We start from the raw sequence: 15,196 nt of genomic DNA on the forward strand, positions 1-15,196 counted from the left end.
ACATCTAAGAAGTAAATAAATGTCTAGAGCTTTGAAAAACTCATTTTTTCTGTTTAATCTTCACAACTCTATGAGGTTATTACTATTATTATCCCCTACTTAGAAAGGAAGAAACTGGGGCCGGCGCTGTAGCACAACAGGTTAAAGCCCTGGCCTGAAGTGCTGGCACCCCATATGGGCACCGGTTCTAGTCCTGGCTGTTCCTCTTCCTATCCAGCTCTCTACTATGGCCTAGGAAAGCAGTAGAAGATGGCCCAAGTCCTTGGGCCCCTGCACCCACATGGGAGACCCGGAACAAGCTCCTGGCTCTTGGCTTCGGATCAGCACAGCTCCGGCTGTTAGGGCCATCTGGGGAGTGAACCAGCAGATGGAAGACCTCTCTCTCTCTGTCTCTACTTCTCTTTGTAACTCTTTCAAATAAATAAAATCTTTTAAAATAAAAAAAAAAAAGGAAGAAACTGAGAATTGGCATTAAAAAACTTGCTCATGGGGCCAACATCCTGGCACAGTGGGTTAAGCCACTGCCTGTGAAGCCAGAATTCCATATGACCACTGGTTCAAGTCCTGGCTGCTCCACTTTTGATCCAGCTCACTTTAAAAAAAAAAAAAAAAAAAAAAAAAAAAAGATTTATTTATTTGTTTGAAAGGCAGAGTTACAGAGAGGCAGAGGCAGAAAGAGAAGGGTCTTCTATCCAACAAATCACTCCCCAGATGGCTGCAACAGCCAGAGCTGGGCCAATCCAAAGCCAGGAACCAGGAGCTTCTTCTGGGTCTCCCATGTGGGTACAGGGGCCCAAGCATTTGGGCCATCTTCTACTGCTTTCCCAGGCCATAGCAGAGAGCTGGTTCGGAAGTGCAGCAGCTGGCACTTGAACTGGCGCCCATATGGGATGCGTGCACTGTAGGCGGTGGCTTTACCCTCTATGCCACAGTGCCAGCCCTGATCCAGCTCTCTGTTAATGCGCCTGAGAAAGTAATGGATGATGGCCCAACTATTCGGGCCCCTGCCACTCATGTGTAAGACTCAGATGAAATTCCTGGCTCCTGGCTTTGGCCTGCCCCACTCCTGGCAGCCATCTGGGGAGTGAAGAGAAGATCTCTCTATCTCTCCTTCTGCCACTGTGCCTTTCAAATAAATTAAAATTTAAAAATTCTTAAATTAAAAAAAAAGAAACTTGCTCTTGATCATATAGCTTGAAAGTAACTGAGTCAGGATTTGAACTAGGGCATCAGACCACACTGTTCTTGGCCACTGCACTACTAGCACTTTGTGTAATTTTCAGAATCCTGCATCAGAGACATCTGCTATTTATTATGTATAAATACTTATTTCTAATAGACACCCGCATTAATTTGCTGTAATAACCAGTTGAGGGCTAGGAAATTATTTTACTTAAAATAAGGGCAGGGCTGTACATTTGAATAGTGGTTAAGACACCACATGAGATGCCTGCATCTCATAGTGGAGTGCCTGGTTTGAGTCCTGGCTCCTCTACTTCCAAAATTTAACTTCCTGCTGATGGCACACTCTGGGAGGTGGGGATGGCTCAAGTACCTGTGTCCCTGTTACCCTCATGGGACGTAGACTGAGTTCCAGGCTCCTGGCTGTTATGGACATTTGACCAGTAGATGGAAGATCTTTTTCTGTTTCTCCCTCTCTCTCTGTCACTCTGCCTTTCAAATAAAAAAAATCTTTTTAAAAATGTTTTTAATGCTTATTTATTTTCATCTATTTGAAAGGCAGAGAGAGAACAACAGAAAGAGCTTCCACAGTAGAAGATGGCCCAGGTTCTTGAGGGGCCCTGCACCCACGTGGGAGACCCGGAAGAAGCTCCTGGCTTCTGATCAGTGCAGCTCCAGCCACTGTGGCCATCTGGGGAGTGAACAATCAGATGGAAGACCTCTCTCTCTCTCTCTCTCTCTCTCTCTCTCTCTCTGCCTTTCCTCTCTCTGTGTAACTCTTTCAAGTAAATAAATAAATCTTTAAAAAACAACAACAACAAAATGATCTTATTTACTTCTTAAGATATCTGTGGTTAAAAAAGAAAGAAAGAAAGAAAGAAAGAAAGAAAGAAAGAAAGAAAGAAAGAAAGAAAGAAAGAAAGAAGAGAGAGAGAGAGAGAGAGAGAGAGAGAGAAAGAAAGAGAGAGAGAGAGAGAGAGAGAGAAAGAAAGGGTGAGCTTCCATTCATTGGCTCACTCCCCAAATGGCTACAATAGCCAAATCAAAGCCAGGAACTAGGAACCCCATGCAGTTTCCCCACATGGGTGGCAGGGACTTAAGTACTTGAGTCACCATCTGCTGCCTTCCAGGGTGTGCACTCTAAGAAAACTGGATTGAAAGTGGCAGGGACTTGAACTCAGGCACTCAAATATGGCAAGTGGGTATCCCAAGTGGTATCTTGTCCAAACAAGTATTTGTTTCTGAGTTATTTGTTAAGAAATAATTTGGGGCTATGTGAATAAATTTCTCAAATGAAAATTAAATGCTGGACTTAATGTTAAATGCTTAAAATCTTGTGTTAGACATTTCTAATTAGGATTCACTAGTATCCTACAGTAACAAATAAAATGGTTGGTAAAACAACATTTATTTCTGAACATTCATTAAAATTCCATATGGGCGCCAGTTCTAGTCCCAGTTGTTCCTCTTTTAGTCCAGCTCTCTGCTGTGGCCTGAGAGGGCAGTGGAGGATGGCCCAAGTGCTTGGGCCCTGGCACCTTCGTGGGAGACTGGGAGGAAGCACCTGGCTCCTGGCTTTGGGTCGGTGCAGCTCCGGCCATTGCGGTCACTTGAGAAGTGAGCCAGTGGAGAGGGGACCTTTCTCTGTCTTTCCCTCTCTCTGTCTGTAACTTTGCTTATCAAATAAATAAATAAAATCTTTAAAACACACACATTTATTTATTTGAGAGTCAGAGACAGGTGGACACAGAAAGAAAGCTCCCATCTGCGATTTTATCCCCAAATACTCACAATGACAGGGAATGGACCAGGCCAAAGGTCCTAACTCGGTATGCAATTTAAGTTTCCTATGGGGGTAAAAGGAACCCAATAACTTGATCCATCACTGCTACTTCCACATTAGCAGGAGGCTGGAGTCACGAGCCAGTGCCAGGTGCTGAACCCAGGTACTCCAATATAGGAAGGGGGCATTTTAACTGCTAGGCTAAATTATGCCCATCCCAAGATGTTAATTTTTAAAAAAGTTGATTGTGGTTCTACCATGAAGATAATCTACTCGAACTTGTTTCATGTGATTTGGGAAACATTTGACAAATTACCCACTCATTTGTGACTTTTTTTTTTTTTTTTTTGCAAGGTTTATTTATCTATTTACTTAAATGGCAGAGTGACAGAAAGAAAGAGAAGAGTCACAAACATCTTCCATTCACTGGTTCACTTCCCAAAGGCCTGCAATGGCCCCAGGCAATGCCAGTGCTAGGAGTCTCCTACATGAGTGGCAGGGGCTCAAGTACTTGAGCCATCATCCACTGCTTTCCTAGGCACATTAGCAAGGAACTGGATTGGAATTGGAGCAGCCAGAACTTGAACTGGTATTTCAATATGAGGTGCTAGTGTTGTAGGTGGTGGCTTAACAGCTATGACATAGCACTGGCCCCAAAAACAAATAGGCATTAAAAAGAGAGATCACTTATTCCAACCTTTGCAAATGCAGAATTCCTTCGATACTTTTAATAGTATAGTGATCTTAATATTTCAACTCCTAAAATGTATAAATATTTCTGAATCATTACTATATATAGAATAAAGGGTAAAGTTTATCAAACAACAATTCTCAAGAAGTCATAATTTTTCTGTATATACAAAAGTCAAAGGCTTACTGAAGAACTTTTTGGAAGTTTCAGCATAACTTGGCACCACAAGTAAGGACAATAATTCTAATTCACAAAGAGAACTTTAAATGGTTTGGCTCAGCAATTTGACCTTTGGCATATTCATCCACCCAACCAACAAATATGTACCTACTGTCTCCCAGTAATCTGATGGGGGAATGAAAGTGACTGGTTAGTCTGATATACCACTGGAAGTGCTGTGAGCACTTCCTGCTGTGAGAGGATACAGGACAGACACAGTCCAAACCTGGGTGTTCATGAAAGGTATTCTAGAACTGAAACCTGAGAGATGAATCAAAGTAGTCAGGCAACAGAAGACAAAGAAAATGCCAAGCAAAGAGGCAGTTTTTATGAAGATCTGTAGAAAAAAAAAAATTGCGAAACAAACTCAAAAGTGTTACGTATAGCTCAAAAATGAACATTTGACACCGACAAGATAAGGGCCAGCCAGATCTCAAGACCTTGTATCTTAGGAACTTAAGTCATCTCAAGAACTTTAGACAGAGCTATTTAGGGCTGTAAGTACAGAAAATTATCTGATCAGGTTTCCATTTTGAAGAAATGGGCAGTTTACAGGCTGGCAATATTGAATGCAAAAAAAAAATAAAGTCAGTTGTGGGACAATTTTAGTTGTCTGGTCATTTAACCATACTCTTCCAGTCCCTCCTATGCGCCAACTACTGGGACACAGTGGTGAATAACATAAAGTTCCAGCTCTATAGAGATTTTATTCAGGTGAGAGATGTTGTTGGGCTGTAGCAGAGTGGGAGAAAAGGATTTGGAAAGAAGTAGAGATGCTGAAGATATTTAAAAGTAGAAAACAAAATCAAGCAGAGGGGCCAGAGCAGTGGAATAGCAGGTAAAGCCACCACCTGCAGTGCAGGCATCCCATATGGGCTCCAGTTCGAGTCTCGGCTGTCCCACTTCCAATTCAGCTCTCTGCTATGGCCTGGGAAAACAGTGGAAGATGGCCCCTTGAGCCCCTGCATCAGCATGGGAGACCTGGAAGAAGCTCCTGGCTCCTGGCTCCTGGCTTCGGATTGGGGCAGTTTCAACTGTTGAGGCCATTTGGGGAGTGAACCAGTGGATGAAAAGAGCTCTTGCTCACTCACTCTCGCTGTGCCTCTCTGTAACTCTGCCTTTCAAATAATAAACAAATAAATCTTTAAAAAAATTTTTTTAACTTTTATTTAGTAAATATAAATTTCCAAAGTACAGCTTATGGATTACAAAGGCTTTTTCCCCCCATAACTTCCCCCCACCCACAACCCTCCCATCTCCCGCTCCCTCTCCCATTCCATTCACATCAAGATTAATTCTCAACCATCTTTATATACAGAAGATCAATCCAGCACATATTAAGTAAAGATTTAATCAGTTTGCACCATATAGAACACAAAGTGCAAAATACTGTTTTAGCACTAGTCATAGCATTAACTCACACTGAACAACACATTAAGGACAGAGATCCTACATGAGGAGTAAGTACACAGTGACTCCTATTGTTGACTTAACAATTTGACATTCTTGTTTATGGCATCAGTAATCTCCCTAGGCTCTAGTCATGAGTAGCCAAGGCTATGGAAGCCTTTTGAGTTTGCCGACTTCGATCTTATTTAGACAAGGTCATAGTCAAAGTGGAAGTTCTCTCCTCCCTTCAGAGAAAGGTACCTCCTTCTTTGATGGCCCATTCTTTCTACTGGGATCTCACTCATAGAGATCTTTCATTTTTTAGGTGTGTTTTTTTTTTTTTTTTTGCCAGAGTGTCTTGCCTTTCCATGCCTAAAATACTCTCATGGGCTCTTCAGCCAGATCCGAATGCCTTAAGGGCTGATTCTGAGGCCAGAGTGCTGTTTAGGACATCTGCCATTCTATGAGTCTACTGTGTATCCTGCTTCCCATGTTGGATCATTCTCTCCCTTTTTTATTCTATCAGTTAGTATTAGCAGACACTAGTCTTGTTTTTGTGATCCCTTTGACTCTAAGACCTATCAGTATGATCAATTGTGAACTGAAATGAATGTTTATTTAAAAAAAAAAATAAAGCAGAAATGGGGGTAAGGGACAGAGAATTAAGGATGATTATGTTTCTAGCCAGGTAGATGGAAGTCTCCTTCACAAAGATAGGAAACAAAGAAACAGGCCTGAAAGATAAGCTCAGATTAACATTCACTTTGGGTGACATTCATTTCCAACAAACAATGAAAACATGGATTCAAAACTCCAGAGAGAAATCTGGCCTTAAAAGTTATTGATGGGCTGTTGGCTCCACAAGGCAAGGACCCTGTCTGTCTCCCAGGTGGGGATATACTAGGCACATAATAGGCACTCAGTATAGATATCTGTTCAATGAGTGAGATATACATCTTGAAATAATTAACACATGGTAATTGAAGGGAGTAGATAACATCAGCTAGGCAGTATGCAGAGTGAAAACTAAAGAGGACCTCAGAATGAATGCCAAGGACACCAAAACTAACAGGAATAAGAGGAAGGCACAGGGTGGTCAGATAGGTAAAAGGAAAACCAAGAGGCTGCAAATTCACATAACCCAAATATAACGTTTCTCTCAGAAAAGAGTACCACGAGATCAAGTATGAGAAGGAACATGACAAAAGGAAAAACTGCATCTATGACATCTACTTACTTTCTTGAATTTAAAAGATTAAGTAGAAGAAACCGAATTTACAAGCCTCAGATTTTGGATGTAAATACTTATGAGTTATTTGATGCATGGACAGATTAACCTTCTATAAGCTTGTTTGCTCCATCTAAAGTTCCTGCCTCTTCACTCTTTTTCTGACATCCTGTTTATTTCCTGCATGGCATCTAACATAATCTGTAATTAACTAGTTTGTCTATTCTTTATTAGAATACAAGCTCTTCCTTGTCTGCTTTGTTTGTGGCTACATCCTCAGTGCCCAGAACAGTGTTTTGCTCAATATTTGTTCTGAGTATCTATATGCCTATTTTCCTTTCCACCTAACTTAGGGAATGGGATGGGGCAGAACTAGAAGATCATGGAATTTTCTTCTAGCTCTTAAAAAAAAAAAAATAGAGGAAGAACAAGTGGAAATAAATTTTAAAGGACAACAACTGAATCCAAAATCACAAAAATTCTAGACCTATCCCTGGAAAGAATTTTATTAGCAGGACCTTAAATTAAAAATTAAAAAATTTACTCAGGCTCTATAACTCTAGTAGAGCAGGAAAGCAGTCAGAAACAAGATATCCTGGAAATGTGTGACAAGAGTTAAAAAAAAAAGTTTCTTGTGACAGTAAATGTAGAATCAGCTTCTCAATTTCTCTATCTCAAATTTCAAAGGAAAGAAAGCATTCATATAATTTTTTAGTTTATTTATTTGAAAGGCAGAGAGACGGGGGAAAGAGACAGACAGAAACAGACAGCTCCCATCCACTGGCTGACTTTCCAAATGTCCACATGCTGGTAACAGCCAAAGCTGGACCAGGCCCAAGCCAGGAGTCGGGAATTCAATCCAGGTATCCCATGTAGGTGGCATGAACCCAATCACTTGAGTCATCCTTTGCAGCCTCCCAGAAGCATATTATCAGAAAGCTGAAAGCGGGAGCAGAGCTGGGACTTGAACTTGGGCACTCAAATATGGAATGTGGGTGTCTGAGGCAGCATCTTGCCTACTGTGCCAAATGCCTGCCTCTCCATATTTTGTAGGCTGTAGTCTTACAATAAAACTAACCAATCTTATAGTTCTCACAATTTCTTACAGAAAAGTAGCTAAACTGCTATTTATTTCCTTTTTTCAGATGTGCTATATTAATTACTAAAACAATTTATTCATCTCTACAATAACTAATATATACTATGCTCTTAAAATTAATTTAAAGAAAATATTAGATATTAGAAAATGTTCTTAAATATAAATAATACTGGGGGTCGGCGCTGTGGCACAGTGGGTTAAAGCCCTGGCCTGAAGCACCGGCACCCCACATGGGCACCGGTTCTAGCCCGGCTGCTCCACTTCTGATCCAGCTCTCTGTTTTCTGCTATGGTCTGGGAAAGCAGTAGAAGATGGCCCAAGCTCTTGGGCCCCTGCACCCGCGTGGGAGACCCAGGAAGAAGCTCCTGGCTCCTGGCTTCAGATCAGCAGAGCTCCGGCTGTTACAGCCATCTGGGGAGTGAACCAGCGGATGGAAGTCCTCTCTCTCTGTCTCCACCTCTCTCTGTAACACTGTCTTTCAAATAAATAAAATAAATCTTTAAAAAATATATATATAGGCCGGCGCCGTGGCTCACTAGGCTAATCCTCCACCTGCAGTGCCAGCACCCCAGGTTCTAGTCCCGGTCGGGGCGCCGGGTTCTAGTCCTGGTTGCTCCTCTTCCAGTCCAGCTCTGTGCTGTGGCCCGGGAAGTCAGTGGAGGATGGCCCAAGTCCTTGGGCCCTGCACCCGCATGGGAGACCAGGAGAAGCACCTGGCTCCTGGCTTCGGATCAGCGTGGTGCACCGGCCGCAGCACGCTGGCTGCAGCGGCCATTGTGGGGTGAACCAACGGAAAAGGAAGACCTTTCTCTTTGTCTCTCTCTCACTGTCCACTCTGTCAAAAAATATATATATATATGTGTATATATATATATATAATGCTGTGGCTATACTGGAAAACATCCTTTTATTTTGGAAGATAAATGTGCTAAGAACTGAGGGGTGAAGCAGTATAATGTTTGCAGTTTATGTTCAAATGATTCCACAGTAAGGAAAATGTGTAAGAGTAAGTATATTTACACATATACAGATAATTAAAACTACTGAACCTAGATAGTGGATATACAGATGATTAACATACTTTTAATTATTCGGTATTGAAATTTTTCCTAATCAAAAAGTTGGGGGGAGTGAGATTTACTGAGAAGTTTAATTGATCTTAAAAAAAAAAGAGAGAGAGAGAGAATTTTAAAGCTCTTCATAGGAACAGGAGATTGGTACAGTGGCGAAGATCCTACTTGGGACATGGGCATCCCATATCAAGGTACTTAGATCTGAGTTCCAGGCTCCTCTCCAGATTCTAGTTTCCTGCTAATGTGTACTTGGGAGGCAGCAGATGATGGTACAAGTAACTGGGTCTCTGCTACCAAAGTGAGAGACCCAGACTGAGTTCTGGGATCCTGGCTTTAGCACAGGCCCCAGGTATTGGGAGCATTTGGGGAATGAGCCAGCAACTAGAAGATACCTCCCTCCTTTCTCTCTCTGCCTTTCAAATAAACAAAAGTAAATCAATAGTTTTTAAAAGAAAATGATAGTAAATTATTAAAAAAAAAAAAAGAAAGAAAGAAAAATAGAAAGAGAAAAGACACCTGTTTCTCATACTGGAGTGTCTGAGTTTGAGTCCTGGCTCTTCTGTTTCCAGCTTCCTGCTAATTTATACCCCGGGAGGCAGCAGGTGACAGATCAAGTAGTTGGGTCCTTGCCACCTGAATTGATGTTGCAGACCTTTCTCTAGCCAAACCAACAGAGAAATGAAGTCAAGCACCTGAATCAATTCTTGGACCAAAACTCTTCTTTTTTTTTTTTTTTTTAAAGATTATTTATTAATTGAACGTTACACAGAGAGAGAAGGAGAGGCAGAGAGAGAGAGGTCTTCCATCCACTGATTCACTCCCCAACTGGCCACAAAGGCCAGAGCTGCACCAATCCAAAGCCACACCAATCTGAAGCCAGGAGCCAAGAGCTTCTTCTGGGTCTCCCATGTGGGCGCAGGAGCCCATGAACTTGGGCCCTCTGCTGCTGCTTTCCCAGGCCATAGCAGAGAGATGGATTAGAAGTGGAGCAGCCGGGACTCAAACCAGCACCCATATGAGATGCTGGCACTGCAGGCAGTGGCTTTACCTGCTATGCCACAGCACTGGCCCCTGGACCAAAACTTTCTAGCCCACTAAACATGCCACAGGACACTGGTTTTCAAAAACCACTTAACAGGTACAATGCCAGCTCCCCATCATAATTATCAGGTAACAAGCCATTGTACTAAAGGCACAAAATAAATTTAATGTTGGAATAGAAGTGAAATTTCTACTTTTTAACTTCCTAGATCTTTAATAGACAATAATTTTGGATATGTATATGAAATTACTATACTACACTGTCACTTTATAAAAAAAAGTCTCAAAGCTCAGTTTAAAGACTTCAAATTTCTCCTTTTTGCTGGTTATTAAAGAGATTAATTTAACCATGATTCTAAACTGTTTTGCAGAAAAATCAAAATTAAGTTCTTTGAGAGTATGTGCTTAATTAGCTATTAAGATGCCCTGGTTGTTGTGGCCATTTGGGGAGTGAATCAGTGGATGGAAGACCTCTGTCTCTCCCTCCTTCTCTCTGTAACTCTGACTTTCAAATAAGTAAATACATCTTTTTATGAAAAAAGAAAAAAAGGTATTAAATGTCAATGCCTATTTTCTGGTTTACTGTTCCCACTTTCACATATTTCCAAAGAAAATAATTTGATTAAAGTCTTCATACAGAAGTCTTGATATTACCCAAGTTCTGATTTCTTGGGGAGAATTTTTTTTAAAGATTTTATTTATTTTATTGGAGAGTTAGATTTACAGACAGTGAGAGGGACAGAGAGAGGTCTTCCATCTGCTGGTCCACTCCCCAGGTGGCTGCAACAGCCAGAGCTACACTGATGCGAAGCCAGGAGCCAGGTGCTTCTTCCTGGTCTTCCATGTGGGTGCAGGAGCCCAAGGACTTGGGCCACCTTCCACCACTTTTGCAGGCCATAGCAGAAAGCTGGACTGGAAGAGGGGCAGCCGGGACTAGAACCGGTGCCCATATGGGATGCTGGCGCCACAGGCAGAGGATTAACCTACTGCGCCATGGCGCCAACCCCTGTTGGGGAGAATTATAATCTGAAAATCCTCGTAGCATCTCCCACCTCTGCATTTACCTGATCTATGTTCTTAAGCAAAAAGTCACAAAATCTCAAAATTGTGTTTCTACCAAAGACATTCTCCCTTCATACATACTTCTACCATGAAACTAGGGAAGAGAGGAAGAAGATGGCATGTCTTCACTTTGAAGTACAATTTCTCTCTACCCAGTGATGCTAAATAAACTCTCCCTTTGTAAATAAACCTAACAAGGCCCACAGAATCACTCAGAGGGAAGCTTGTAAGAAAAGGGTTCTTTAACTTACATATTACTTTTCAGAGTAGTTTTCTTTTTTTTAATTAATGAAAATTACACCTTTTTTAAAAAAAAATTAGAACTTGCACAAAAAACATGTTTAAAAACACTAATATTTTGGCTGGCACCGCGGCTCACTAGGCTAATCCTCTGCCTGCGGCACTGGCACACCGGGTTCTAGTCCCGGTTGGGGCGCTGGTCCTGTCCCAGTTGCTCCTCTTCCAGTCCATCTCTCTGCTGTGGCCTGGGAAGGCAGTGGAGGATGGCCCAAGTGCTTGAGCCCTGCACCCGCATAGGAGACCAGGAGGAAGCACCTGGCTCCTGGCTTTGGATCCGTGCAGTGCGCCGGCCATAGTGGCCATTTGGGGAGTGACCCAATGGAAGGAAGATCTTTCTCTCTGTCTCTCTTTCTCACTGTCTAACTCTCCTGTCAAAAAAAAAAAAAAAAAAAAAAAAAAGACTAATATTTTATAAACTCAGGAATAGCATTTCTTTTCATTTCATTTTCTATTCAGATTTTTATTATTAATAAGTCATTGATTTAAAATGAACTAATTCAATATATTCGCAGGGCTTCCACTCTGACAGAGCAGAAGGAAGGTCCACTGAAAAAGTGAAATTTAAGCTGAGCATAAACTGAGGGGCCAACCAGGTACAGCTCTGAGGGAAGAGCACTCTAGGGCAAGGGAGCACGTGGGTGATGGCCTCAGACAGGGCTGGATTAAGGAGAAGGTGTGTGGCAGGGAGCCCTATGGAGCGTCGTGGGTGATAAACTGATTAATTTACTGATGAGCATTTGAAGCTAGTCCAAATCAGCACTCCTTTAGGTTGTTTTTAAAGAATCACTAAAATAGCAGTCTAACTCCCACAAGAAAAAAAAAAGTCAAAGACAAGCAAAGAAAGAGATGGTGTTCAACGTCAGTCCTCTCATGATAATGAAGATTAAATTTCAGACTCCTTGTTGAGAATCCCTACAAGCAAGAGTTTCCTCACCGCTTCTGAAACAGTCTCACCATTTACACACCCTTCTAAATTTCTACAAGGTGCTCAAGAGTTTACACCCTCTGGTGATGGACAATTGCCATGGTTTCAAATTACTTTTACTGTCAATATCCCTCCAGCATTTTTGCTAAATAGTAGCCTTGCAGACTACACATTAAAAGGACAAACAAAGCACTCACAGAAAATTAAACACAGTACTCACTCTGCACAGTGGCCTAAGAGACTGAACCTCTACGCAGTAGGCAACATTTGATTTATGATCTTACATGAAGACTGATAACGAGGCAGTCTGATGTTTGTGGTCTGGAAGTTGGCTCATCTAACATTTCATCAATGTTCTCCCTTCTCAGGTCACGGCCCTTTGCCCAAAGGTTTCATTATGGAGAATTTATAGATGTGACTGAACACGTATAACCTTACAAACAAACTTCTTAGATGGCCTAATTTTTTAAAATGTATTTGCTTCAAAAGTTAATATAAAACTCAGAACTCTGCAGCTAGTTTTACTTTCTGATTCTGCAAGCTGTGGCAGATGGTTGTCCAAGGCACCTGTGACCTCGGCATTCTGCCCATGTTTGCCTGGACTGCCCCAAGTTTAAGGCTGAAGGGAGCATTTCTTTTGCCAGAGGTGGCAGGTCATGCTGGGCCTGCTCCTCACCCCTGTGTCCATGTGGCTGAGCCACCAGCCTCTCCCAGGTGCATTCAGGAAGTGGCAAAGGCTGCACAAACCTGAAGCAGCAGCAAGCCATCTCAGAAGCAGTACTTGACACCTGCTCCATAAACAGTGCTAACACACTAGTGGATATTTTGATCCCATTTTTATTGGATTTTTCAACCCTTCCTTCCCTAGCTGCCGGGAAATATTGTTGAAATAAAGTCAAATTAAACTGCAATTTTCTGAGACAACTGCATCGCAAAATCAGAACTAAAAATCATCACTAGTCAAGCTTTAAAATAGACTGAAAAAGACTCGTGTAAGCGGTGCAAAGGCATCCCCTAAAGCGACAAGACAAAACACAGTTAAATGGGGTAACTTTCAGTGTTAGGAAACGAGCCGCTGCACAAATCTCACATCCTAAAAACTTTCCAAGTACTTTTGACAAAGAGCACTTCCTTTCTTCTATAATTAGTCATTTAACTTCCTCAGTCACCAGGCACACGCATTTCGTCAGGTGTGCTGGTTGCTCCAGAAACAAAAGGCAGATAGGGCATTTCTGCTGCCTTAACTAAGCTCCCCAGAGATAACAGGAATACAGCCTGACAGCTAAAGTCTGTCTCTCAAGATGCCAAGGACCGCAGAGAGTGAGGTCAGCGCTCCGGTGCCAGGTAACAGCCGGGCAAGTGCACCTGTAATCCGCAGTATAAAAGGAGACTCAGACAGCAAACGTGCTGCGACAGTCACCTGCACCTCCTCAACCCCGCCCCCCCAGGCGTCTTTATAAACAGAGGGTTTCTGAGGGGAACTGTCCAAGGTTACCACCTGACAGGGAGGAATGCTCGGGTGAGGGTACCGACAGAACACCATTATGTACTCTACCGAGCACCGCGGCGCAGCATCTGCGTCTTGAGAAAGCAGGAACCCGATAAGGCACACGAGACGTGAAAACAAGACCTCTTTCTTAACAGGATTAAAACGTCAAGGAAGAACTGACCGAAAGAGGGAGATCTCCGACTTCCAAAGCAGCGGGCAACCCCTGGAAAGGTACTGGAACCAGCGCAAGTTACAGATCCAGGACAGAAGTGTCCCCCTTCCCAACGGTAAAAGTTTGAGCCGCCCTCCGACCGGCCTACGGTGGTCGGAAACTTCCCCCGACGACCCCAAGCTGGCAGACGGCCTCAGACCGCCGCCCTCGGCCACCCCCAGGGGTCCTCGGGCCAGGCTGCCGCTTCCTCCGGGCCTGGCCTCTCCCATCGCGCTCCCTCCCTCGCCCGGACACACGCTGGCCTGCCTTGGCTTCCAACGCCGGCCGGGGTCCCGGGGTCCCGGGGTCCCCCGAGGCCGCCGGGCTCGCTGACGCGGGGCCTCGGCATCCGGCCCGCCCTCCGGGAGGCCCGGCGCGCCTCCGGCCCTGGCCGGGCCGCGACCCCGGCCCCGCGGCGCGCGCCCTGCCCGCCGGCCGGCGGCCCTCACCTCCTCGGCGTGCTTGCGCAGCGCCTTCTCCCGCTCGTACTGGGTGATGAGCTGCTCGTTGTCGTCCCGCAGCAGCTCCAGCTCCACCTGGTGCTCCTGGTCCTGCGTGAACACCGAGTCCAGGTTCTCCAGCACGGCCACCACCAGCGGCATCAGCTCCTTGACCACCTCCTCGTCGTAGCGCCCGATGAGCCGCTCGAACTCGCGGTAGATGGAGCCGGCCAGGCCGGACACCCGCTCCGACATCACGGCCCCGGAGCCACCGGGCTCCTCCTGGTACACCACACCGTCCTCCAGCTCCATGGTGGCGGGCGGGCGGGCGGGCGGGCAGCCCGGGGCGTCGCCGGCTGAGGAGCGGCACCGGCCCGCACGGGACGGGCCCGGCTGGGGCTGGCGCTGGGGCTGGGGCTGGGCCCGGCCGAGTCGGGGCCGGGGCCGGGGCCGGAGGAGGGGAGGGGAGGGGTGAGCGCACTCACCCCAACCGCCGCAGCACCAACTGCCGGGGCTGCCGGGCCGCGCGCGCAACACGTCACCCGGGGGCGGGGCGGGCGCCGCGTCGGCCCGATGGGCGGGGCCCCGCGGGAGGCCAGGCGCGGCCGAGGGCGGGGCTGCGGTCGTCGCGCGCCGGCGGAGGCTGGCTGTGGCGTCAGCACTGGGCGCCGCGCGACGGGCGCGACGCCAATGGGAAAGGCTGTGGAGCGTAGGGTGGGGAGAAGTGTCAGCCTGAGGCCGGACTTGTGGGGCGATCCCAGAGGATAGGGAGGGGTTCCGGAAGAGTGACTGGCATCCAGGACGAGCGTGGCTAAGGGTATTGCTTTTTACAGCTCACAAAGCTCATTCTTATTTGACGGTCACAACAGGCGCGGTGCGGAGACAGTTGGCCCCCGTTTCACGGACAAAGAAACCAGGCCCCGAAAAGTTGTGGTTCACTCAAGGTCAAGAATCAGGAAAGAGGCCGAGTCGGGACTCAGACCAGTTGTGACGGAGAATTCCGGGCTCAGAGAAAAAGGAACAACAGTGGCGGGGTGGGGGGCAACAACCATAACCAGGAGATG

At 45.2% G+C, this 15,196-nt stretch overlaps 2 protein-coding genes and 1 long non-coding RNA gene across 12 annotated transcripts in view; 2 read left to right on the forward strand and 1 right to left on the reverse strand.

Annotated features, from left to right (window-relative positions):
* SPAG9 (sperm associated antigen 9) overlaps positions 1 to 14,640 on the reverse strand; it is a 167,139-nt gene extending 152,499 nt beyond the window's left edge. For 4 of the 10 annotated variants that reach the window (XM_051824854.2, XM_051824853.2, XM_051824850.2 and 1 more), the window contains exon 1: positions 14,142 to 14,567. In XM_051824854.2, the coding sequence (XP_051680814.1) occupies positions 14,142 to 14,444 (303 nt within the window). In that variant the 5' untranslated portion in view covers positions 14,445 to 14,567. Of the gene's footprint in view, positions 1 to 14,141 lie in introns of all 10 variants that reach the window. The other 6 variants (XM_051824852.2, XM_051824851.2, XM_070060863.1 and 3 more) reach the window with 4 other exon arrangements.
* LOC138846115 (uncharacterized) lies at positions 13,378 to 13,764 on the forward strand. Its single transcript, XR_011383509.1, has 2 exons — positions 13,378 to 13,511; positions 13,637 to 13,764. It is a non-coding gene; the product is annotated as an uncharacterized lncRNA (long non-coding RNA).
* Positions 14,214 to 15,196, forward strand: part of NME1 (NME/NM23 nucleoside diphosphate kinase 1) — a 36,232-nt gene continuing 35,249 nt past the window's right edge. The window contains exon 1 of the mRNA XM_070059960.1: positions 14,214 to 14,417. The gene's annotated coding sequence lies outside the window, so the exon portion shown is untranslated. The remainder of the gene's footprint in view (positions 14,418 to 15,196) is intronic.

The sequence above is a fragment of the Oryctolagus cuniculus genome, chromosome 17, assembly GCF_964237555.1.
Source record: "Oryctolagus cuniculus chromosome 17, mOryCun1.1, whole genome shotgun sequence".
Taxonomy (NCBI): domain Eukaryota; kingdom Metazoa; phylum Chordata; class Mammalia; order Lagomorpha; family Leporidae; genus Oryctolagus; species Oryctolagus cuniculus.